Source organism: Tyto alba, unplaced genomic scaffold (assembly GCF_018691265.1).
Source record: "Tyto alba isolate M040663 unplaced genomic scaffold, T.alba_DEE_v4.0 Super-Scaffold_44, whole genome shotgun sequence".
In the NCBI taxonomy this organism is placed as follows: Eukaryota; Metazoa; Chordata; class Aves; order Strigiformes; family Tytonidae; genus Tyto; species Tyto alba.
In genome coordinates this window covers 4,100,726-4,124,497 of record NW_024881320.1, presented here as the reverse complement: position 1 = coordinate 4,124,497, position 23,772 = coordinate 4,100,726, and the positions used below count along the sequence as shown (strand labels likewise).

Sequence of the window (23,772 nt, the reverse complement as noted above, 5' to 3'; positions counted from 1 at the left end):
AGAAACCTTGTGCCATCAGCAGGAAGCAGCTGTAGGGAACAGAGACAGGAATGTAAGGAGCTGTAGCAAGGCGATAAGAAGGGAACAACAGTGGTGCCAAAAAGGATAAAATGCATACTTTTCCCTCTGTGCCAGTGTCCCAGACAGCCCCAGGAGCATGCGAGGTGTTCCTGGAGCAGGGCCTGGGGAAGGAGGTGTTTGCACCAGGAGCTGCTGGCTCATTACTATCCCAGTAAGAAAGGTACTCCACTCCGTGAAGTATCTTTTAAAATACTGTTTGTTAGAGCTGACACCCAAATGCCTCTACCACTTGCGCTCTTCAAAGAGGTTAAGCCTGCCTTCATTTCAGACTTAAAAAGCTTAATTTTCAGCCTGGGCTTATCAGAGACTTTTCATTTTGGGTGATCATGTTAGTTTTAGCACAAGAGAGCAGTTTGGAGACTTGCAGATTAAATTAGTGCTCAGAAAATTGTAGGTGTCTCTATGATTATTTTATGTATGATGCTGGATCCCTAGAAAAATAGATATTCAAAGTATTTGAATACAAACTTCCTCCAGAAAAAGGAACAAACTATCTCTTTCCCCTCACTGCTACACAAATCCCTGTAGTAGGTAAAGGACAGTTAGACCATCCCCAAGCCACTCAATTCATTAAGCCTGACAACAATTAATTACATTGAAATTAATGTGCAAATGTAATGTTTTACACATGTCAAAGACATGCCAGGAAGAAAACAGGGTCTTGCTGTGCCATCTTTACTTCTTCTCATTGTTGATTTAATCCAAGATGATAAGAAACAAGCCTAGTTTGCACTTTCCATTTGCAGGTCTCCAAGAGCGTTACAACACAGCTCTGCAGACACCCATGGCTATTTAGCTTTATTTCCGGATACAAGGGGGGACAAACAAGTTTGTCTTAAAGCATGGCCCAAGGGCCCTAGCTCTACCACGGAGAGCCGTCCTGACAACCACCTGCCAGCGCCTTCTAACATCACACTTTGCATGTGTATTCTTACACCCTCGCCAGAGGGGTACGGCATCCAACCTCACAAAGTTTTGGGAAGGGAAAATCTCCCTGAGATCAGTCAGAGCTTGGCTAAGCAAGGGCTGGAAGGCTTACTCTGTGGAAACACTGGCTGCTGAGTATTCCCAGTGGTTTGGGAGGAGCAGAGGTGAGAAAGTCAAACCAGGAGAGGGAACAGAGAAAATATAAAGAAAAGAGGAGTGAGATAGGGTGAATGTTGCAGATCTTCTACAACTGAGAAGAGGCAGCAGTACCTGGAAAATAGATCACCTGCACTTGCAGATGACTGAAGAGACAGGCACCTCTTACTGTCCTTCCTCTCTTGCTGAAAAACGTAAGCACACACATTTATTTTCAAGTTACTTCTTAGTGTGGAGAAGACTTGAAAATGTCACTTGTGTGATAAAATGGCTCTGCTGTATTTCCTGCTCTGTGAGTTGGCCACTTGGTGATTAAGAGCTGCTTCTGCTGTCAGTAAACAAGACTGTGCCATCAGTCTGCAGAGCAGGGACCTGTGGCTTGCTGCAAACAGCCTGGAGCATGCACGCTGCTGGAACTGTAATCATTACACCCGATGCAGGGCTTGCATGTGCAGAACACAACTCTCAGCGGTGCAAGCTATGCTCGAGGCATAAAACAAGTTTAAACTGCAGGCAGCCCCTCCGAGGGAGCTCGAATCTGTGGTCACCCCACTAAACTGTCGGCCCAGGGCCCAAGCATGGTGGTGGTTTTATTCTTGTGGCCACACCTGGTTCAAAACAACTGAAGTGAATCCACAGAGCACATGGCAGATAGGAAGAACTTGCAGGAACTTCCTACCCAAGCCAACTTCAGCAGTGTCTGCAAAAAAAAAACCCCAAGAGGCAGCTAGTAAAGTCTAGTTGAAGCTAGTAAGCTAGCTGAGGCTTACATGGTGTCTGAGGCCAAGCAGTAAGGTTGTCATTTACCAGGGTTTTTCTTGTGTCTTGTGCCACTGCTGCTACCTGTGCCCAGAGAGCTGCAGAGCAGATACAAAATACCGAGATGCAGTGCTGCTGGGCTCCTGCTTACAGGACAAATTATCTGCCCCTACAAACCTGAACATCTCATCAAGCCTGACCCTCACAGTTTGCTCCAAAGCTCACAGTGTCTTATGCTGAAGAAAGGATAATCTTTACAGGATCGTTTCCTCATTCCACCCTCCTCCCTACTGGAATATTGTATATTTTGGAGCTGTCATTATAAAACCCAAGCAAAACACAGGGGATCTTGTTCGTCACAGTGTTCCTCTGAGCACAGTTTTGTAGAGTTGGTGTAAAGCCGTGAAAAACACGGCAAGCTCGAACACTCCCATTTCGCACTCACTTGGTGTGACTGTAAACAACCGCACAGCAATGGAAAATCCCAGAGCGGCATGCCCCTCGCCTGCAGGAATTCGCTGGCCTTCCAGGATTCAACAGAAAGGCAGTTATTTACAAATCTGGAAGCGAAGCTTTAGGGATGCAAAGTTCTTACTCACACAGTGCTGGATGTGAGGGTTTACCAGTGCAGTCTTCCAGGACTCTAATAAGAATTACACAGTTAAAGCCCAGAGCACCAGTGTGAAAATATTGTCACTGAGCATGTAATTCTATGCCTGGGGCTCTCAGGTCCCCTAACAGACTGGAGCGTGGATCAGTTCTTGTAAGGGTAGTCTGTGCCACTTGGCTTTGCCACGATAGCTGGAGTCACGCACTTGGACTAGAGATAAAATACAAAACCGTAACATGATCAAGTATTTCATCTGGTATCAGTATTGTAGATGTTTCTTTCATGCAGTGTGCAGTCACTAGGGCATGAGATGGAGGGGTGTGTGTGTTTTTCAAAGGCTGGCTTGCTTTTCCTAATCTGCCTCAATTCTCCTTCATATTGAGGAAATCATCTAATTGCTCCATGACTATTTCCATGTCTCTGCAATGGAGATGATGCCTGCCTCCCACTGCAGAGCAGTCCATGGTGAGAGATACTATGGGCCTAAATCAGCGTCACTTAAAAGGAATCTGCCCCAGACTTCCAGGGAGCAGGATCGGGCTCTTTGTGTTTGCTGTCACTGGAATTAAGTGCAGTAAATAGCCTTGGATAGACATTAATTAGCATGTACAATAAAACTACCAACTACCTCAACTGACCTCAGAGTGGCTTCTGCTAAGATGTATGTGTGGGTCCCTGTGAGTCTTAGGCTGAGCTGTGTACCACAGGAGAGGCTGTCTAGGTCCCAAGCAGTTATATTGGCATAAATCTGGCATAATTTAATGATTATAGAGGTGTGTGTGAGATTATCTGACAAAGAACAAACCGGAGTATTTTACAGTGAAAAGGATGAGTTCTGGAGTGGCAGACACAGGCTATAAAGCTTCATAATTTAACCTGCATTTTTTTTTTCCTGTGGGGAAGTTTTACTGCTGTCTGCAAGCAGAAAATGAGTCAATTATCAACGAGATTCTTATTTATTTTTTAATCACTCGGAAGCTGCAATCTACATTAACCTTCAACCTTCGAGTGGAGAGAAATAGTGGTTTGAAAGGAAAAAAAAAAAAAAGCAGGCAGATTTTTCTTTGGTCTAGGAAAAAAAAAAATATCTAAAATTATCAACAGGTATTTTCCATCGAAATTAGCGGGGGGAAACGGGGAATAAATCAGAGGTGAACGCCCGGTGTTGGGGTGAGGGGAGGCGGAAAGGCAGCGGCCGTTGGGCCACCCTGAGGGACGCGTCAGCTTTTCTTCCCCTGACAGGGGCTGTCGGCCGCAGCCCCCCCGCCGCACGGCGCGGGCAGAGCCGATTTAAATGAGAAGTTGTGCCAAAACTTTCCGAAGTTAATTAAAACGCCCCCTCCCCTCGCCGTCGCCGGGCTCCCTGCCGCCCGCCTGCCCGCCCTCCCCTCCCCGCCCGGCTCCTCTCACGGCGGCGTCCCTGAGGGGAGCTCCATTGTCTGTGAGGGGATGGCCGCGGCACCCCCCGCCGCCGCGCCCCCTCCGCGCCCCCTCCGCGCCGAGGTGCGCGGGGCGCCGGGCCGCCGCGGCGGGTGGCTGCCTCGTCTCCCCCAAAGTTTTTGGATCCGCGTCTCCTCATGATGTATGGATGATATATTGCATTGTGGGTGTCAATATAACTGACGGCCATATTTGCCGGTGCTGCTACTGCTGTAAACAACCCAAAGTGTCTGGGAGACACGGAGACGCTTCACTGAATTTCAGGACGCTTCTCCTCCTCCCGCTGGCCATGTCTCTGGGAATGTCTTACAAGCCCAACTTGAACGCCCACATCCCCGGGACTCCCCTCAACCCGGGTAAGTCCGCGGCGGCAACTGGGTGGCAAGTTTGGGAGGCGTGCGGCGGGGCGCCGCGGTGCCGCACCGGCACCTGGGGGGGAAAGCCCCGGACTCGAGTTTTTTGCCCAGTCCGGTATGGCGGGGCAGCGGCTCCGCGCCGGCTCCGCGCCGCCATTACCAGCGCCCGCCCGCCGCCCGGCGCCGTTAGCCCGCACCGCGCCCGCCCCTCCGCCAGCGCGCCGCGCCCGCCGGGCCGACCCCGCGCTGCCACCGCCGCCGCCGCTCCGGGGCTCCGGCCGCCAGGTTTCCTCCATGCTCGGCTCCCCGGGGCGGCTGATTGATCTGGATCAGGAATATTCCGCCGGCGCCTCAGCGAGGACCGCTGCTGGCGGAACGCCGCAAGTGCCGTTCGCGCCGCGCCTCGCCTCACGCCGCTCTCCTCAGGCGGCGGGGCCGCCCCGGGCAGCTCTCCTCAGGCAGCGGGGCCGCCCCGGGACCCCGGCCCCACGCCCTCCGCTGCCCGGGGGGAGCCGCCGGCGCCTCAGGGGGACCCTCGGTCCCCGCTCCCCCCTCAGAGTTAACCGGCTCCGCGGAGAAGCCCGGGCGGACGAGCTCTCTCCGCTCGCTGGAGATTTTTTGGAAGGGTGTGTGTGTGTGTTGGGGGGGGGGGGGAGGGGGCAGGAATTGCTATTTATTTCTTACAAAAGCCCTTTAAAAAAATTACTAATTTTCCTTGGATCTGTACAGGAATCAGTCCAACTTTCCTCCCTAAAAAGTTTCCTTGATGGCATTAACTTTTTTTTTTTTTTTTTCCCCTTACGTTCCTCCCCCCCGTCCTTTTTTTCTTTTCCTCCATAATTTCCAAAGGTAACAGCGGGCGAGTGTTTTTTCTTGTGCTGATGTGTTTGCTGTAAAAGTGGGTCTTGGTCGCGGGGAGTGTGTGTAAATCGGTGCAGTCTGAACAAAGCCGCAGCAGCAATTGCTTCGCTGTGGGATATTTGGAGGGGATCTCGCTAATCTGTGCGTGTCGGCTAGTACTGAACAGAACCAAAATGGAGAAGTTGGTTCTGACTTAAAAATAATATTCCTGTCTCCTTTCCCTGCAGCCCCAGCCTGCAGGGTTGGCATCAGACCATCCGCAGCCAGGAATCAGGCTCATTTTTTTTTTTTTTTCTTTGAGAAGGGAAAGTTTTGCAGGGAGTTTAGGAGGGAGGGAGGGAAATCTGCCTCGATGATTTTTACAGTGCTGTTTGTGGTTGTAATCCTGGGAGATTGATGAACGAAAGGGATCAACAAGATGCACCTCTATTCTAGCTACCTGGAGAGCGGCAATCTTATTTTACTGCAGGGAATCGTCACCAGCCGGTGGATGAACGGAGGTCCCTGTGCCTCAGACACTTCGATCCTGTGTGGAGCTGAGCTCGGTGTGCTTGGGTTGTGTGTGGGGAGCACTGTGGGCCCGAGCGCTGCTCTGCAAAGGGGTCAGGAAGCAGGGGATGTGCTAAGGATTTTTTGACAAAAAGCAGAAGTGTCACCGGAGGAAAAAAAAGAAACAAAGCAAAGCCCAGCAAGGGAAACCGTTCTCCTGTTGGCTCCCACGAGAACCTGTGCCTTGCTCTCCGGAACAGCCGTAAAATTGCAGGGAAAACAAAGGTGGTATTTTGCGATGGTGGGTGAGGGGTGGGGATTAGGTCATGCTGTGGGGGGGATCCAAGTCTGGCTGCTCTGCGAATGAGGACTGCAAAATCCCGGGTCAGACATGCCGCTCACAATGCGAGCTGAGTGGTGAAGTTTCTGTCTCCAGTCCTCTTACTGCCGTGTCTGTGTGCTTTCTAACGCTCTGGCTGCGATCAGGGTTTTAGATTTCTTTCATACAGTTTTATCTTTCCCTTCCCTCCCCCCCCCCCTTTTTTTTTTTTTCCCCTCGTAATGGCAAGTTAGCAGTAGTTTGCTGTCATGTTGGAACTATTCCTGTCTAAGTTGTCCTCTCTTCTGAGTTGGGATCATCCTCAACACCCCCAGAATGTTTTCAATGAAAGAACGTCCTCCTCTGAATCCAAAATGGGCTCTCTCTTTCCTCCCTGTCTTCTGCCATTATCCTCACGCACCAGCTCTTCCTCTAGCTAGTGGTATTGCCAGCACTGTGGCCTAAGGCCAAGGGAGTTAGACAAAGCAGTCCTTGCAGTTGCACATATCGCATTCAGAGTGATATGACTGCAAATGGCCCCCTCCTTTCTGGAGCTTAATTCTGAGTTGAAGGAGATTGCTTCTCCATTGTGCTTAAATTAAATGCCCCCAGCCAGGAGGATAAATCGTAGGTTTGCTTCCAAACCTGGAGGGAAGAACCCCCCCCAACCCCCCCCCCCCCCCCCCCCCCCCCCCCCCCGCCCGTCCTGCAGAGGAGAGGAAAACAGGAAATCTGTCCCTTTTGGCCTGAAATCAGCCCTGCAGAAGCCTCTCTGTATGAATGCTGAATATTTTGTTCTTGGCTGATGGAGGGCTCTGGGCAGCTGTGGATCTCACAGGGATTTTCCTTTGGGAGGTAATGCTGCTTCCCTGCAGTGCAGGGCTTCTGGTGCAGGAATATTTGGAAAGGCAGTGTCGACTCAGCTCCTGGAGCTGCGTCCTTGCTGCAGAGTGAACTCCTTTCAAGTTTAGGCTGAGAGTGGCTACTTCGCAAAATCGTGTTTAAACTATACTTTGTAAGTGGATCAGTGAGATAAAGCAGTTGTGGTTGATGGGTGACTGTGCTCTGTTCTTGCATGGGAGCATGTTTAGGGACTCAAAAATCTGGACTGAAGTGCAGAGGGAGAGGAGCTGTTTAGGGGGGACACAAAATATGGGGAGGAAGCCTCTGAGTTGTTGGCAGATCTGGGGATGACTGTGGGTGAGGGGAATGCAGCTGCTCTGCAAGTGACTCAGGATGCTGGAAGCATCTGGGTGCTGACTCCTCTGCCTTACACAGGCTAAGGGAAGGAGAACATGTTGTCACAGCAGAATTTGGTGCCAATTCCTCTTCCCCATTGCCCAGTTCAGTGGTGACACTTGGCCCAGGGTGTCTGCAACCAGGCTTGCGGTGTCTTGTCCAAACTATCAGTTGCCTTCCTGGAGGGCCTGTGCTCTGGGAATTGGACCCCTGTGTGTAGCACCCCAGGCTGCCAGTTCTAAACTGTCTGTGCTCAGGGAACCCTATTTAATCTCCTGCACAAACATCTTCTCTGCCTGGGTGGTAAAAAGGCGCTCTTAGGGACCTGTGGTGCTGTGGCTCTACCATCCCAACCTCTCCTGATCCTGCAATGTGCTGTGGGAACCTCAGCTACCCTTTCTAACAGCTATGTTTTGATTTGTTTGTATTCTCTTGCTTATCATACTGAATCCTGCAAAGTACTGTTTCCTCCTCATCTGTCTTGTGTTTCATATTGTTGAACTATTTCTCTGTATGAGGGCCAGCTGCTTAGCTGAGGTGAAGTAGAGCATCTCCATTGACTTAAGTGGAACCAGAGAGATTTACACTAGCTGTGAACTGGTTTGTAGTTTCTTGTTCTCCTTGTTTCCATGTGTTTTCTGGTTCTGTGGATGTTCACCAGCATTCCTATTTTGTTCAGAGTTTGCACAGGTCAGAGAAAAGTAGTTTTAAGACACAGAAGCCAGCGGAAACAGTTTGGGATTTTCCTTTGGTTTTATTCTAATTCTTGTAGAAATGTCAGGTTTCAAGACAAAGTCATGTTCCTGTAGTGAAGCTTAAAAACTTTTGGATGTAGGATCCGGAAAAACAAATTCCAGCAGACTGTGACAGGGGAAGGAGCTGCCTCTTGGCTTCTCCACATGAACAAGTGGTGGCCTGTACAACAGGTACTGCTGTAGCTGAGGACCAACAGGGCTGCCAGTGCACCTGCCATACCTCACAGAAACCAGAAGTTTCTTGGTGAAAAGTGCAAATTATCACCAAGAGGTGAAATGAAAATAATTTCCCTAACTGGGGCTGTAGCTTGCAACTGCAGAGACTGATTTAATTTAGTCCTGAGAAATGATACCAAGCACACTAGGCCATTCCTTATATCATTAAGACCACAGTGGAGTCTGCACAAGCAGACAGCTTGCTTGTCGCCCTTTACAGAGACAGCTTGTGTTTGATATTGTTGTCGATATTGAGAGGTTGTTTTTGGAGTGGGAGAACTGGAAAGAATACTGTTTGTAGGCAGAACAGAGAGCAAAGGGTTCGTGACTTAGCGGGGGGGGGCATAATTTCTAGAAAATATACCCCCTGCTGTTTTCTTGATCTCTTGAAGTCCATGTGCAGTTAAAAATGATCTGAAAAGAAGCATGCTAAACATGTTTCGAAATTAGCCATTTTCAAGTTGACTTGTTTGGACATTTAGAAAACTGGCGTTTTTGGCTTTGTCTACCTGAGTGTTTAGCTTCAGAGCAATGGTATCGTTTTCACAGTCAGCAATTCTCCAGCACATGTTGGTTGAATTGCAGAGTGGTTTTGGTTCATGCTAATTTGATTCCTTTTGGATAAAACTAGAAGCTTTGCTCCAGTTGTGCAGCACTCCATCCCTTTTAATGCTCCATCCCTTTTAATAAGAGCACAGGGGTCCAAACCAAAAATGGGACAGCTTTGAACCATACCCACGATACAGACACTTAGTCTGAGGGACCAGACTAAAATCTAATCTTAAGTCATACCCCCTCACCCCAACTACATCTGAACTTGTACCAAGTGCTTTCATCTTTTGATCCTCTCCTGTTGTGCCAAATAACTTAATAGTGTAGAAATAGCCTGTATTTTAAGCTAGAAAAGAAGAATGGTGGGGAGTCCAATTGACTGTCTTTTGTTTTTCCAATTAAAAAAAAAAAAGAAGAAAAGTCAGGAGGATAGGAAGAGGAGACATAAAACATGACCGTTATCCACATGGAAAGATTAAATAGAATGAGAGTACTAGAGAAAAGGCCCAGAGTGTGACAGATCAAAAGAGCAAGGCCTCTGGCTGTTACGATAAAGAATGTCCTAGTTCTTGAGAACATATTTATGTGTGTGTGCGCTGGATTTTTTTAAAAGGAAATAGTTTTATTCAAAGAAAGGTCTGTTTCTACCACAAGGGCTGTTTAAGGGGGAAACAGTGGGTGAAAATATAACTTTCACAGCCAGTGCTATAAGGAATGTTTTGTGCAAATGAGAATGGGGTCTGTTATTTTAAATTAAAAAATTTATTGGAAGGTTGAAGGAAAGGGGGGCTGTTTTCACTCCGGGCTGGCAACTCCTGTAGAGTTGGCTGTGGCTTGGTTGTGCAGTAGATCTGCTTGCACAGACATGCATGTGGTGTCCCATGGATGGCAAGGAGCTCTTGTTGAACTTAAAGCAAAGTGCGTAGAGGGCTAAGGAATCAAATATTCTTGTAGTCAGCCAAAACACTACAACAGTGTTTCAGGCTGTGTTCATATACTCGCTGCAGAAGTGGCTGTGCTAGTTGAAGATGTTACTTCTCCCCTGTTCTAGAAGATACTCGCTTCGCAATGTGTATTGGCAGAGCAGCTTACACAAACATTTCTCATGCGTTTTGTTGCAAAGTTGTCTGGTTTAGGACAGTAGAAGTTACATCCTCTCAATTAAAATATTCCAGCCTGGTTGTCTTATACTGCATACCATCAGGAACCAAACTGCTGTCATCTGAAGCAGATGAGGAATGTTCTCCATTTGTGTGGCAGAGGCAGTAACTTCCAGCACCAGGCTCTATATAAAGAGGTAATGACTGTTAGCCATCTAAATGGCAACAGTCTTTATGTTGCAAGCAACCTCAGCTGAAGAGATTGTGAAATAGAGGTAGAAGCAGCGATATTCCACAGACTGTACTGCATACCTTGGATAAACTTCAGGCTACAGGCAGCTCTTCTTACATGCTGTCATGTTCATGTCTACGAAGTTTGTAAAATGGCAGCAGTTTGCCTATGCAGTTTCATAGGACCTTATAAAGTACAGGGCAGCAGAGAAACACATATCCAATGGGGTTGGCTCTTGACTTGTCTAAGTCAGTCCTACATGAGTAACTTGGTGAGTTGAGTAACTATTCCTGGTTTTACTTTGTGGTTTGTGAGAGTGAAACAGGGTGGCAGTTGAGCTGCGTAGATGGCATGGCATCTGCTGGGAGTGGATCAGGTGAGAGTACCCCAGCATTCCTGCTCCTACTCCTTCCTTGCAGGGTGCACAGTAAGCTGCCTTTCCAGTTATTTTTTCTAGCAAGCAATAGTAATAGAATTAAGAATTAAAACTTAAATCAGCAAATTGGTATCACTTGTCAGCTTTGGAGACAGTAGCAAAGGAGCTGAAGGGATCCCTGCAAACCTATCTAAAATTAATGGGAAGATTCCTGGTCAGTGGGAGTTTAGGCAAACAAAGATTGATTCTAGATCCTTTGTCCTCCAGGGTGTTAATCTGGGCTCAGAGAGATGGCTAGAAGGAAGAGATTTTGACACAAAAATCTCATTTCTGTTTGCTTATTGTTAGACCATCCCCCCATCAATTAATAAAGATTAATATAGATTAACAAGAAAGTCACTGTATTTTTGTGGGGAAAAATGCTTCTGGTAATCTTCTGCTTGAATTTGGAAATAAGAGACATTGTTGGCACAAGAATAAATGGGTATATAAAAGATTCTGTGTACATTTAATAAGGAAAGTGGAGGGAGGAAAGTGTGTATATTAATTTAGATTTTAAACAGCAGCAAGCACTAAGACAATTTGGGATGTGATACAGGGTGTCACTTAAATTCAGTACCAGGCACACTCTGTCTTCGATTCCATCGATTCTTAACTGTCTTGTCTCCATTGTCATTTTAGCGTGAGAGAGCAAGCCTCAATTTAGATCTCCCCTCCTTTTTTTCTCTCTAGTGAATACCTAATCATCACACTGATTTTTGACTGGGTTTTGACTGTGAGACTTCCTGGCCTAATTTTTCTTGCTAACTATAATAACAATAGCTGGTGATTTTTTTTTTTTTTTTTTTTTTTTTTTTAACTCTGAAATATACAGGATGTTCAAACATGCAGATATATTTTGAGTTATTTGAGTAATAGTCATCTAAGACCCAGGGCTTCTCCTTGAGATTATCATACAAAGTGATAGGTCAAAAAACTCAGGGTCTGTTACCCTGTGAGGTACTAATACCCCCACAATTAATTTTATTTTCATGATTGCATCATCTTAAATTGAGGTGAAATCAAGGATTTTTCATTTTTTGCTCCTCCAGCTGAGTTTGACTGGCACAACTGACATGGGTGTGTGGAGGCTGGTACCATGGCCAAGTCAAATCCTTTTCTTTGTTCTCTGGGCCTGCTGCTGCTGATAAAGTGGTCGGCGCATGGCATTATGTCTTATTACATTTTTGATGCAGACTGCAAAGAAACGGGTAAACTCACCATGGTTACCACGATCTGTCATTTGGCAGGGCAAGCCGTACTCAGCAATGGCCTCTAGTGTCTGCAGCACAGCTCTGCATATGTCCTGGGTACAGCAGACAATACAGCACCCCTGGCTCCCCGAGCGCCGGGGCTCTACGGAGCTGGCTGCTAATTCACACCGGGGGCGATGCTCCAACTCCAGCGGAAGGTCCTTACTCATAGTTGCCTACTGAAAGTTCTTGGTTTTGTCACTCAGTGTTGAGTGAGTCACTGCTGGATTCGAGCTCCCATGCTGAGACTGACTGCTGTCCACTGCAGCGCCGTACGATGCTGGCTCTCACATCTATGAAACTTTCTTGGTCAGCCCCTAGATTCACTACTTTGCCTTGGCACATCGCACTTCTAGTAGAGTTTCTTCCTTATCTAGACATACCCTGCTGTGTCATTTCATACAGACCAAGCACGTGTCATTGCGTAAATCAACATAATCTGAAACAATCACTAAATTATCTGTACTATATTAACCAATATGGTGGTGACAAAATGGTTTTTGTTTTGCATGGGCTGCAGCTAAGGTTTGCTCAGTGGGTAGAGCAGGATTCCTGAGCCTGGTCATTGGAGTCCTTGCCTTAATTCTGAACCAGTTTGGAGCTCTCAGGTCTTTTATGTGACTGCTTGCAGTAACAGTTCAGGAACAAGTCTTTGCAAGATGGGTCTTTTGTTTTATTGTACATGAGGAAAAATCGCTTAAGTCTTTCTCTGCTTAATTGAGGTAATTAAACCTTCTTACCTTGCAGCACAAGGGGCTTATTAATGTTTTTGAAGACCTTGGAGGAAAGATGTGGTTTGATGTTGCGTTGTGTTTGATAACTGTTGAAATTCGGTCATCTGGACTTGTAACATTGACTGAGTTGCACATACAGAAATCTTAAAACTGTGCGTGTATTTTGAGCTGATAATGTGAAGAACTAATTGAGAGAATAGCTGACAACTGTCACGTTCCTTCACAATGCTGTACTCTATGGGTGTGGTGTTTAGTTTTTTTGGGTTTTACTGTGCTTTAGCAAAATGTGACGGTTAGCTCCATGTGAAACCTTAGCGACAGAAATGCAGATTGTCATGCCATAAAATTTAGCAGCTTAGGTAAAGACAAAGTGAAACATTGCTTTTTTTAGGGTGACCTAGTGACCAGCCCAATTTGCCTTTTTTAGGATTTCACATCCAGCTAACTAGTAAAAATTAAGAACGCACTTTCTTCTTGTAATGAAGACAACCCTACAATGATAGCCTGTGATTAATTCTGAAGTGTAAAGAGACTTCCCAGCTGAGGACAAGTCTGTTCCACTATGTTCAGCAGTGCTTTTTACAGTTTAACTGCTGGCTGGCTCTTTTTGTAGTGAGGGGAAAATCTGAATGAAATCACTTGCAACTTTAAAACAAAGCTAGAGATTTACATAGTTCTGAGCCCCAGTGACTTTTAGCATCAGTTTAATTTAGATTTAAATGAAGGCTGGTAAATGAGATCTGTTCCTCATATGAAAGACAGTAGGGAATTTTCAGCAAAGGAGTTTGTAAGGGGAGAAGATTTTTCCAGACAGCAGGCAGTCTGTGTCTGTGCCTACAGGCAAAGGCAGCGGCATCAGTGGATGCAGGGGCACTTCAGCTGCAAGAGTGAACAAGCTGAATGGTGTAATGCTCCCATAGTCCTGAGTGTACAGTCGGTAACCAGCAGGTCCTATAGCACTGTTGTGAGATGGGCAGTATAATTAAGCCCCCTAAGAAAAATCTAAAAGTTGTTTGACAAACACAAATTCTTACCGTTGCCAGGCGAGGGGGAAGAAGTGTTTTAATTGTTCATTTCTGGAGTAGTTCGTCAATGATCACATTAGAGTCTGTTTCTGTAACTCCTAGCTGACTCAAAACCCTGTAGATCTGAGTATCTTTTATAACTTTAGAAAAAGTAGCCATAACCCAAAGTGATCTTATTTTTCCTTTGGTTTACTTATATAGCACAATTTGACTGGCTAAAAATGTTTGATATTTACACAGAGGAATAATGGTGTAGCCCTCATCGCCTCAGATGTCATACAATGAGCAGCAGATCTGATATACCTCAACTGACTGTTCCCTATGAATAGTTTTGGCATTGGCTGAAAATAGTACTGAGGGTAACTTGCATTGACCATGTGATGACACTTTGAGTTGCAAAATTACTTTCAGATAACTTGCACTGAAAAAGTAAAAATAGCACAGTACATTAGACTCATCTATGTGGAATGTATATATGCAAAAATAGGGCTCCTTAATATTTACAGTTTGTCTAGGCAGAACAACCTGTCATGCTACACTCTTGTTTCACTTTTAGGCAAACAATTTGCACTGATAATGTTGCAGGCTGTGCTATTTTCAAATGTACAGCAAACATTAGAGAAGCATTAATTTAACCATTTTCTTCCTAGCAAATCACGAGACTCTGAAATTTCATTAGGGAGCTTACACAAAGGTGAGAGGTCACAGCTTTAGAAAAAAGTGATTAAAATGTGTCCCAATGTAACAGACTAATTAATCTTCAGATAATAACAGGGTTTTTTTTTTTCCTCTTTTCTCTTTACAGCTGGGAGCGTTCACTCTCCTTCCACAAGTATGGCAACATCTGCACAATATAGACAGCTTATAAATGACTACGGACCCCCATCTCTAGGCTATACACAAGGGATGCAGGTACGGCTCTGCTTGTTGTTTTTCTTTAATCAGATCACTGACCCTACGTTTGCATAGTAGCATGGATTGCAGCCTGTAATCTGAGGTGTTCCTCCCTCCCACCAAGATTTGAAATCAAACCCAAATGGCAGACTGATTCATCGCACATGTCTTGGGATCAAATTAGACTAAGCAGAGTGCTGAGTGAGGTTGGTTACTAATTAACTGTTAGTCCCATCCCATCTGAGTCACAGTGAAATATGTCTTGAGTTATGTTCTGATAGTAAGGGCTCTAGCATATTTTAAAATTATTTGTTAAAAAATTAATATTTCTATACTGTTTTCTTCAGCAAATTTATACTCTAAAACTTAGTCTCCTCAAGTGTATGTCACAGACAGTCCTGCTTCAGGCTGCTTCAGGAATCCGGCAGTAAGCTTTCTGTGAAATGTATTTGACTTAATGGGATTTCCCTTGTGATATGGGCAGTTTTGTTTTATCTGCTTCTCACTTTCTCTGCCAAGCTAACTTCTCCACAAAATATACATCTAAACATTGAAAAAGCAGAAACAGAGTTAAATAAGCAGTTCCCAGTTTGCTGTTCTCGCAGGACTTCTGTTTTACCTAAGGTCCTAGCCTTGCAGCTGCATCCTCCCAGTTGATCCCGATTTTTGAAGGGCATGTAGCATTGTGTCCAACAGCAAAAAAATAAAAACATATTTATATAATGAACCTGAAAAATTATTTTTTTAAAAAGTGGCTTCCAGGGCTATTTCTGGTTGTCCATGAATTTCCAGTTGCTGCTTGTTGTAATTGTTTTGTTTTAGCAGTATTTGATTGAGATTAATGTACTTTCAACTACAGGGTACCAGCAGCAGTCAAGTACCGCAGAGCAAATACGCAGAACTTCTAGCTATCATAGAAGAATTAGGAAAAGAGATTAGACCCACGTATGCTGGGAGTAAAAGTGCGATGGAGAGGCTAAAAAGAGGTAACCTTTAAATTTATTTAAAAAAAAAAAATAATCGTGTTCCATACACTTCATGCACTGACTACTTATATATGGGTTCATGACAACTGTTTCCTTTGAAAGGAGACAGCTGTCTTGGGCTCATTATTAAACTAGGTGTATTAACAAGCAACTGAAACCTTGGGATGCTCTATATTCATGCTGTATTTGATAGATTAAACCAGTGACAAAATGTGATTTGTGCATACAAGAGGAGTTTCAGTTAATAATTCAAACCTTATTTTAGAACTCTTAAGGTGTCTAATGGATATATTCTTTTGAGTGCCTTACTTGCCCCTCCTCTCTGTGGCGTGTTGGGCTGCTGGGGCTCTGTTACCTGTTGTCGAGTGGATGTCATTAAGAGCCCACTAGTAAGGGACATTGAAGCTTTTAGGCCTGGCTGATGAGGTCTCTCTAGCTGTGCTTTGTCAGCTAAAAGGGGTAATAAATGGCCTTTCCTTGCAGTGTAAAAGAAACCCCCACATGCCCCACTGCTGACATCAGCTTGACATTGTCCTCTGCAGGGGACGAGGAGGGATATTTCTGAAGGAACAGTGGGACATTCCACTGCTCCATCTCCTGAAATGACCCTGAAAGGCCATCGACACCAGTTGTGCTGCTGTTCCGTCCTTGCCAGTATAACCTAGTTACCTTTTTCTCCCTTTCCTTGGTCCCTGTGCTGAGTTTGGCCCATGCATTCAACCCTGAATGGGAATGTTATTGTAACAGACTAACTTCACCACGTTGCAAATCCCCCTTTACATTTACCCAAGACTACAAAGCTTTATTTAAGGCTCAACCATTATGGGAGAGTAATATATCTGCCATGACATGCAATAAAATGACTAGTAGCTGTTCTGGGAAAGGATGCAATAAAGTCTGCTGATGAGTGGTAAGTGGAATCTGGCACAGCTAAAATCAATGTTGCTGGAGTCTCTCTTTATTGCATTGCCTGAGTCAGTATTAATAGATCATGAATGGCAGTAGGCTAATGGGGACAACTTGAGAGAGACCGGGAGAGATGCAGATGTTCTCTGAACTGAATGGTCCAGTCAGTGAGGAAAAGTTGTTTTGCTACTTCTTGCAGCGAGTATTTAGTTTGTTGGCTAAGGTAGGTTTAAGATTCAACGCTGCCACTGTGACTTGCCAGTGTTGCGAAGAGTCCCGAATACATACTTTTTGCTGCCATCTTTTGGTCACAAGCATACCTCTCTTTCCATTTTGGGAGTGAGTCTAATGGCTGAAGGAGCACGTGCAAGTGTGAGAGCAGAAGCGATCGAGGGTAACCACATGACTGCAGCCTCCATGCCCATGTGGAGGTTATTCCCTGTCCCCAGCTCCACTGGCTCCTAAGCACAGAGGTTACTGACCTCTAAAATTGGCCAAATTCCCAGTGTTCTACATAATTCAGGGTACTTTTGCTGCATAAACCGGGCATACTGCCACCAGATCCAGGTCTAAGGCACTGCTCCGAGTACGCGTTTCTGCATCCCACAGCTGCAGGATGCAGCTTTGTCAGAGTCAATTTAACCCTCTGCAAAGCCTTGCACCCGTCAGGTCCCACGTCCAGGACTCCTTGGATGTAAAGGCTGTTGCCGTGATGTGGGCTAGCAGCCTTCTACAAACAGAATCCATTATCTCTAAATAGAGATTAAACCTCATCTTTTGCCTTATTGACCATTCTCCACCTTGTTAAGGAGAAATACTGAGCAGAGAAATCGCCTTTTATCTTGTCCTGTCAGTAAAATATAACCTCGTTTGATGTAGAAAATTCTGTCCGTCTCTCAATTTAAAATCTGTCTCAAGCACTGTTCTTTCAGCAAGTCTGTGAACATGAATCTAGATTTAGTTCCAGGATTAAGAATCAAGGTCCAGATTGCTGGAACTCAAGGCAACAGGACTTGTAGTGGAAAATTCCACATTATGTCTATCAGATGAGAGTAGATATGGCAGCATGTAAAGTGGTGATGATTTACACTGGGAGCTGAGCCAGTGTTAGGAGGTAACTTTTTGCACACACCATAAAAAATTCCTTCTTATTCTTACAAGAGACACAACTTGTGTTTAAGCAGTATTATGGAGGCTTGGATTTTGATGCATCCTCTTGGAGAACTGTCCAAAGGTATTAAGACTTTCAGAGCTTGTTAAAATGACTCCCCAAATAACTTCGTATTTATTTTTCACTCTACTGTAGAAAAATAACTCACAGGTAGTTACGATGTTTTTTTTTTTTTCCTTCTGTTAAGCCTCTGATTTTAAATAGGCCTGTACTGCACATTAAGATACACCTGTCACTGCAGACCTACAAATCTTATCATGCTTCGATTTCTGGTTTAGTCCCTGTTCAATTTATAATGCCAGTTTGGGAAAGCAAACTTGTTTAGCGGCAGCTGATGTTTGGGAAGTGAGGGATCTCTCCCTTTTCTGAGGCATGCTGTGGTAGCCTTGGCAACTTGGGACAGAAATACGTAATACCTTTCTCTGGACTGTCATTGCAAGCGTGACCTGAACGAGATGATTTACAGTATGTTCAATTCTTTTGCAGGCATTATTCATGCTAGAGGATTAGTTCGGGAATGCTTGGCTGAGACGGAACGAAATGCAAGATCCTAGCCCACTAATTCAGTTGCAAGATTTTCCATCTCTTAATGAAGAAAGAGTATAACACTTATTCCTTTTGACTCTTTAAACATTCGGACAAATTACTTTATTTTGAATGTTTTACCTTTCTTGGTTTGCCCTTACAAAAATGTATAGTTAAGAATGAGAAAACAAGGATTTTTCAACTTACTGAGGGTTTGCATTTTGTAAAGACGTTAAAACTCCCTAAAATGTTTCTAAAACATGAAAACTGAACTGCATGCAGAGGAATGATCTTTCTCTCCTGGGCTATATTTCAGTTCTTTTCTTATCCAGCCACAGTCTCATCCTGTTTGTTTTTCCTTTGACTATATTCACTTAGCCCCAAACTGTCAATCTTTCAAAGTTTGACATAAGCTCTAAGGATTTTTTTTTAATAAATGCAGAATAGCATGCTGTACCTAGTAGTCTGCTAAGTCACAATTTGTCATACAGCATAGGTCCTGCTTAGAAATAACCTTCCCCCTCTCTTATTTTTCCTTTTTTTGTTCGTTTTGCATAAACATTTGCATGACTGTTAGTGCTTTGAAGTCCATTTAAAGTGCATGAGTTATATGGAAAATAGGGAAACCTATTAAATAATAACAAGGTCCTGGAAAGCTAATTTCTACATTAAGGCTGGAGATTTCAGTTTAAAGTTTGCCCAAAAAAGAAAATTCTGGATAAATTACTAAAACTGTTATTTGCATCTTTGTATGTATTTATTACTTGACGTAATAAAGCTTATTTTCATTAACAGTTTGTATTAAAAGTATGTACAGTCACTTTAATCAAATTTATACTCCATGAACGAGAACTCTCAACAGATAAAAATTTAACCTTCATGCAGGATGCTCAAGTTCAGGAACAAGGGCACAGGCCTGCAGATTGCTGGCAGGTTTCCATCCGTGGCACAGTCTGGATGCAATTGATCTTCCTAAGAAGGTGGCGTAGTTGCTAGTAGTCTCCATTGCTTTCAAAATACATACCATGGCCTTGATTTTGAAGGCCAGAACTTGGTGGCAGCCAGCAAGGGTGCTGTCCAAAAATTAGAGAAGGTCTGGTTAAGCAATTAAGAGTTGTTAAGAGGATTAAAATAGGAAAATAAATTTCACTAGTGGCTTCAAAGTAACAGTATCAAAGGAGATGCAGCTGCATGTATTTGCATAAAATGGGAAACTGTCAAAATGAGTGAAGAAACCAAAATGCCCAAGCTTAACTATAGCATAGCATATAGTTCACTACTGTACAGTCAAATCTAAATCCCAAGGAAAATAGGATATCTTGGATATCTAATACAGAGAGAGCTATGGATACTTGAAGAAAATACAGTATTAAGAGGCAGAGCTAATTACTTCAAAGCTTGGATGAATTGGATTCTGTTTCCCTGGGAGGCAGCTTCCAACACGTGGTGTTCTTTATCTGTAATGACCCAATTTTACCTTTGAACTCAAAGGACGTGACTGACCAGCCCTCTCTTGCAGGAATGCCTTCTACCGCAGTGCTCATCACTGCTCCAGGTAAGATTTGTAAAGCTTCTGTTTAAGCTTCCTTCCAAATTGAGTAGGACAGAGCATTTGTTCAGCTAACATCTGAAGGAGGCAATCAGTGACTGGTGTCTCTTCCATCAGCACATCTGATTAAACCATCAGAACCGGTATCTAAACCTGGTCGCTGTTTATAAAGGATTTATGTCCGTAGAGGCATTGCCTGAGTAAGGATGGCAAGTCACAGCCTTTTAGGGCTGTTCTCTGTATGTAATGAAACTCCTATGAAGCATCATATCAGCTGGGCAGGAGACCTAGTGAATTTTTTTTGTCTCTGTTAACAATGGTAGAAAGGTTACAGTTCCTTTTTAACAAGGATTGGTTTATCATCTTCTGAACTTGACAGAAAAACTGATTGCTAAATGTGATGAATGAGAGGACAGCAAACAGAAGTAGGAATACATGACTGCTTTTATTACTTCAGTTTTACAGTAAGAGCAGGTCACTACTCGGTATTTCAGTTGTGCTTATGAAGTCCTACATCATCTGTAAGTTTGAAAACTGTGTTTAAGTATAATGACAAATGTTTCCCTTACCCTGCTAGGACAAGTCAGTATTTCACGTTTATTTCATATCCAATTGTTGCATTTTTTTAAAATGCTTTTTCCTTTCTAGGTTTTCCTTTGCTTTTCTTTTTTTCTCTTGCTTCTTCTTCTCTGATGCTTTCTTCTCTTTAAAAACATCACTATCTTCACCTTTGTAGAAAAGGTCAACTTTTTCCTGCAGGATTTCTCTGGCTATCTTTCGGTTCTGCTCCACTGATCTTGTTTGATGACACTGAAGAAATACAATAGGATAGTTTTACCAGAACTTTAACCTGTTTATTCTTCTGCTTTCCCTTTCGCTCTACATATTCCTGCCATTACAGTAAAGAAACTTCCCTTCCCACCAAGTCAAGAGCATCCTCCTACCAAGAACTGCTGGAACTTTTGTATCCAGAGGATATATTTTGGAGAGGCTGCCTAATAATTGTTTGCTATTGTAATTTGTCAGACTGGCTTTTGTATTAATCTTTAATGCTTCCATATTACCTTGGAAAGCTTCTTCTGAGTTGAACTTAACTGTGTCTTCCCCTTGTCATAAGGAAGCAAAGATTAATTTCAAAGTATTAATCCACAAAACGAATCTGCAAAGTGAGTACAATCAACTTGTTAAGGAAGGCATTCTAACTCACAAGAGGGATAGGAGTGTGACAGATGCCACTGAAAGTTTTATTAAAAACTACAAAATAGTAGTGCACGTCAAAGCCAGGAAGATAAGCTATGACCCCAAGTTTTTTTTATCTACTGAAAGTCAAAACGCATCTTCCTGAGATTTTTTTTACAATACATAGAAACTTTTCCTCCATGACATTTGCACTGTGATTATGCTTTACTATGAGACTTGGAAGACATGATGCAATTTGTGATTTAACAAATTAAAATATAATTACCTTCACTACAATCCCAGATGGAATATGCTTTAAGACAACACAGTTGTTTGTCTTATTTGTGGCTTGACCTCCTGGGCCATCACCTCTTACAAACTGTTCTTTTAGTTCTGCCTCAGTTAGTCCAAGGAGATTGAAAGAGTTCTTCTTTCCTGCTGCCTGAAGTAAGGGCACTCTGGGCTGATAAAATTGCTGCTTTCTCAAAATCCATGGTCTCCATGATGGTGTTCGTACACCTCTCAGTAAGAATGTAAAATAAAATAAACCTGGAACATTCATACAGAAACGAGGACACAGTTTCTCTGGAACGAAATCAGAAATATAAGTGGGAATGGAGTTTACCATGAGAATCCTTGTTGTAAGATGATCTAGTTTAGCTGCACGTCTTGAGCGATATTTTGATATTCAGATCTATTTTCAAGGATATTTCAACCAGCTTCATAGGCATTTGCCTTGGAATATTTACCATCATGAGTGGAATTTCACTTCTCTTTGACAATTAGGTTTCTTAAAATAGTCAAGATTATTACTTTGTTGTTGAAAGGGATCTGGAGAAGAGTAAATTGTACTCCTACCAATATTTGGAAAATACTACAGACACCAAAAAAAGAGGAAAGAGAGGACATTTCAGTCTTGCAGTCTGACCCGTACAGTTGGACTGGGAAGCCTTTGTGGACACTCCACTCATGCCCAGGTAGTGGCTTGCTGGCAACAGTACCTGCAATTCACATGTTGACACGTGCTTGGACTACATCTAGGGAGCACAGGTGAGGGTGCAGGAATCCTCCTCTGAGGTTGCCTTGAACACTGCTTTAAACTACTTCAAACTACTGAAAGAAACTTGCTGGAAAAAACAGCAAATTTACATAATACAAATGGCCTAATAATGTCTTGGTTTCTCATGTTTGCCAGTGGAAGACTGCAAAGAGGAGGTGGAGGGAAAACAAAACAATCAAAAAAAAAAGAACAAGGCTGTACATAGAACTTTCTGTCCTATGGTATGGTAGGATATGGGTATCAGAAGTCAGATCAGGCAGAACAAGCTCATGTAGTTTCAACAGGTCAGAACGCAAAGACAGATATTTACCTGTGAGAATGATGCATGACTGCTCGGTCAAAACAGCCGTCTAACAGTACACAGCACAACTCTGATATGTGTATTTGCGATTTATGATTTTGAGTTCTGAGACTCCTTTTTAATGCTAGGTTAGTACAGAAGACAAGAGTAATCCTTATCGAAACAGGTTACACAATCTAGACATTTGACCTTGCTCTATTAGAGTGGCTTCCAAATTTTGGGGTCAGGCTCCAGTGTGTATAGAATTTGGTGAGTGGTCTAATACAGCAAATGTGGTAAACTTCATCTCAAATCAGAAGTATTCTTCCAGGTTAATCCTGTCAACAAGCTTACCCATCCTGCTCTACTCATGATGTACTATCAGATGGAGGATGTCTGATGTCTATCAGATGGAGGACGAAGAATCAAGCTGTAACCAGACCACCAGGTTTTCATTTACTACTTCAGATGCTGATTTTTCCCAGGTCAAGTTATTAACAAAGGCAGCAAGCATGCATGGAAGTATGCATTATCCTCATGGATAATGAGGAATGTCTGGTTCTACTGCTGTCAAATGGCCTTCTTCAACAAGGCATTAGGTAAGCAATTAAAACAATACATGCTGCTATGCTTCGAATATTTTGTTTGATTCAGAAAACACTTCAGCATGTGAAGAAGTGGCACTTAACATCAAACATCCATAAAAATTGAACATAATTGTTGAAATAAATCTAAGTTTAAGAAGGCTTGTATTGGCAAGTAAAGATGTCCACTTGGTGGCACTAGAAGGCAGTAACATTTTTTTTTCTTTTGCTGCAAAAAACATGCAGAAAAAATCAGCGGAACTACTACCTAGTTTTGAAGTGAGACTTTACTTAACAGCAGGCTTAATACAGGCACCGCCCGTTTCAAGCAGCCTGTTTTGAAACCAAGACTGACAACTCTGAGCTGCCTGATCTTAATAGATAAGTCAAGGTAAAATATCACGTTCACTGTAAGCCTGTTTCTACCACTCGATACTACAGCTATAAAACAAGAGTAAACCTAGAAGATACTTGAGAGTTTTCTCGAGATTTTACTTAGCACAGAAAGTCTCCAAGAAACATGTGCCTTATAGCGTAAGGAAGATTTTATGACAATAAAAAAAAGCTTTGATTATGAGATTTTTAAGCCTAGACTAGCGAAGAGCTGTGTCAATAACAACGCTAATCTCTCAGTTTTTAAACAGTTACAGAAGCGGCCAGCCGCTTTCGGCCTCACTGGAAGGGCCGCAGGGCACTGGGACACTTCGGCGATGACAGTGCAGCGACAATGCGCCCCCGCACTCCGCACAGCCGAACAAACTGCGTTTTAAAGCAACCGTTTTGCCGAAAAGCTTGCGGAAACAACCGCCATTCGTTGGCCGGTACGCCCAGGAACACAAGCGAGCTTCCAGCGCGGCGGGAAGGGCGGGCAGCGGCCGCCCGAACCCTGCGACTTCGCGGTCACCGCGACGCGACACGACCCCGGCCCTCCCGGGGCTGCCCCCAAAGCTCGGGTCGCCCCGGCCCCGCCGCCATCTCTTACCTGAGGCGACTTGGGGCGAGAGCCACTGCGCAGGCGCGGGCCTGCACGTCTCGCCCCAATGGGTCAGCTGTGCGCATGCGCGGCCCGTGGAGGCCGGGGGTGGGAGGTGTGTGTGCGCGTGTGTTACCGCCACGGAT

At 44.1% G+C, this 23,772-nt stretch overlaps 2 protein-coding genes across 8 annotated transcripts; one reads left to right on the top strand and one right to left on the bottom strand.

The window, feature by feature from the left end:
- Positions 1-3,909: 3,909 nt before the first annotated feature.
- On the top strand, positions 3,910-18,808 carry CDK2AP1 (cyclin dependent kinase 2 associated protein 1). Of its 5 annotated transcripts, none has more exons than XM_042805115.1 (4): positions 3,910-4,329; positions 14,325-14,431; positions 15,273-15,399; positions 17,963-18,808. In XM_042805115.1, the coding sequence occupies exons 1-4, from the start codon at positions 4,122-4,124 to the stop codon at positions 18,028-18,030; spliced, it is 510 nt and encodes a 169-aa protein (XP_042661049.1). In that variant the 5' UTR covers positions 3,910-4,121; the 3' UTR covers positions 18,031-18,808. The 5 variants fall into 5 exon arrangements, with proteins under 5 accessions (XP_042661049.1, XP_042661050.1, XP_032864218.1 ...); XM_042805116.1 differs by lacking the exon at positions 3,910-4,329 and adding an exon at positions 4,874-4,955; XM_033008327.2 differs by lacking the exon at positions 3,910-4,329 and adding an exon at positions 5,555-5,964.
- On the bottom strand, positions 18,528-23,719 carry MTRFR (mitochondrial translation release factor in rescue). 3 transcript variants are annotated; one of them, XM_033008325.2, is made up of 4 exons: positions 22,424-23,581; positions 21,016-21,314; positions 20,120-20,360; positions 18,528-19,074 (listed from the first exon to the last, which is right to left on the bottom strand). In XM_033008325.2, exons 1-3 carry the CDS (start codon positions 22,425-22,427, stop codon positions 20,148-20,150), a joined length of 516 nt encoding a protein of 171 aa, XP_032864216.2. In that variant the 5' UTR covers positions 22,428-23,581; the 3' UTR covers positions 18,528-19,074; positions 20,120-20,147. The 3 variants fall into 3 exon arrangements, with proteins under 3 accessions (XP_032864216.2, XP_032864217.2, XP_042661052.1); XM_033008326.2 differs by lacking the exons at positions 18,528-19,074; positions 22,424-23,581 and adding an exon at positions 23,636-23,719 and having other exon boundaries at positions 19,977-20,360; XM_042805118.1 differs by lacking the exon at positions 18,528-19,074 and having other exon boundaries at positions 19,977-20,360.
- Positions 23,720-23,772: the final 53 nt, after the last annotated feature.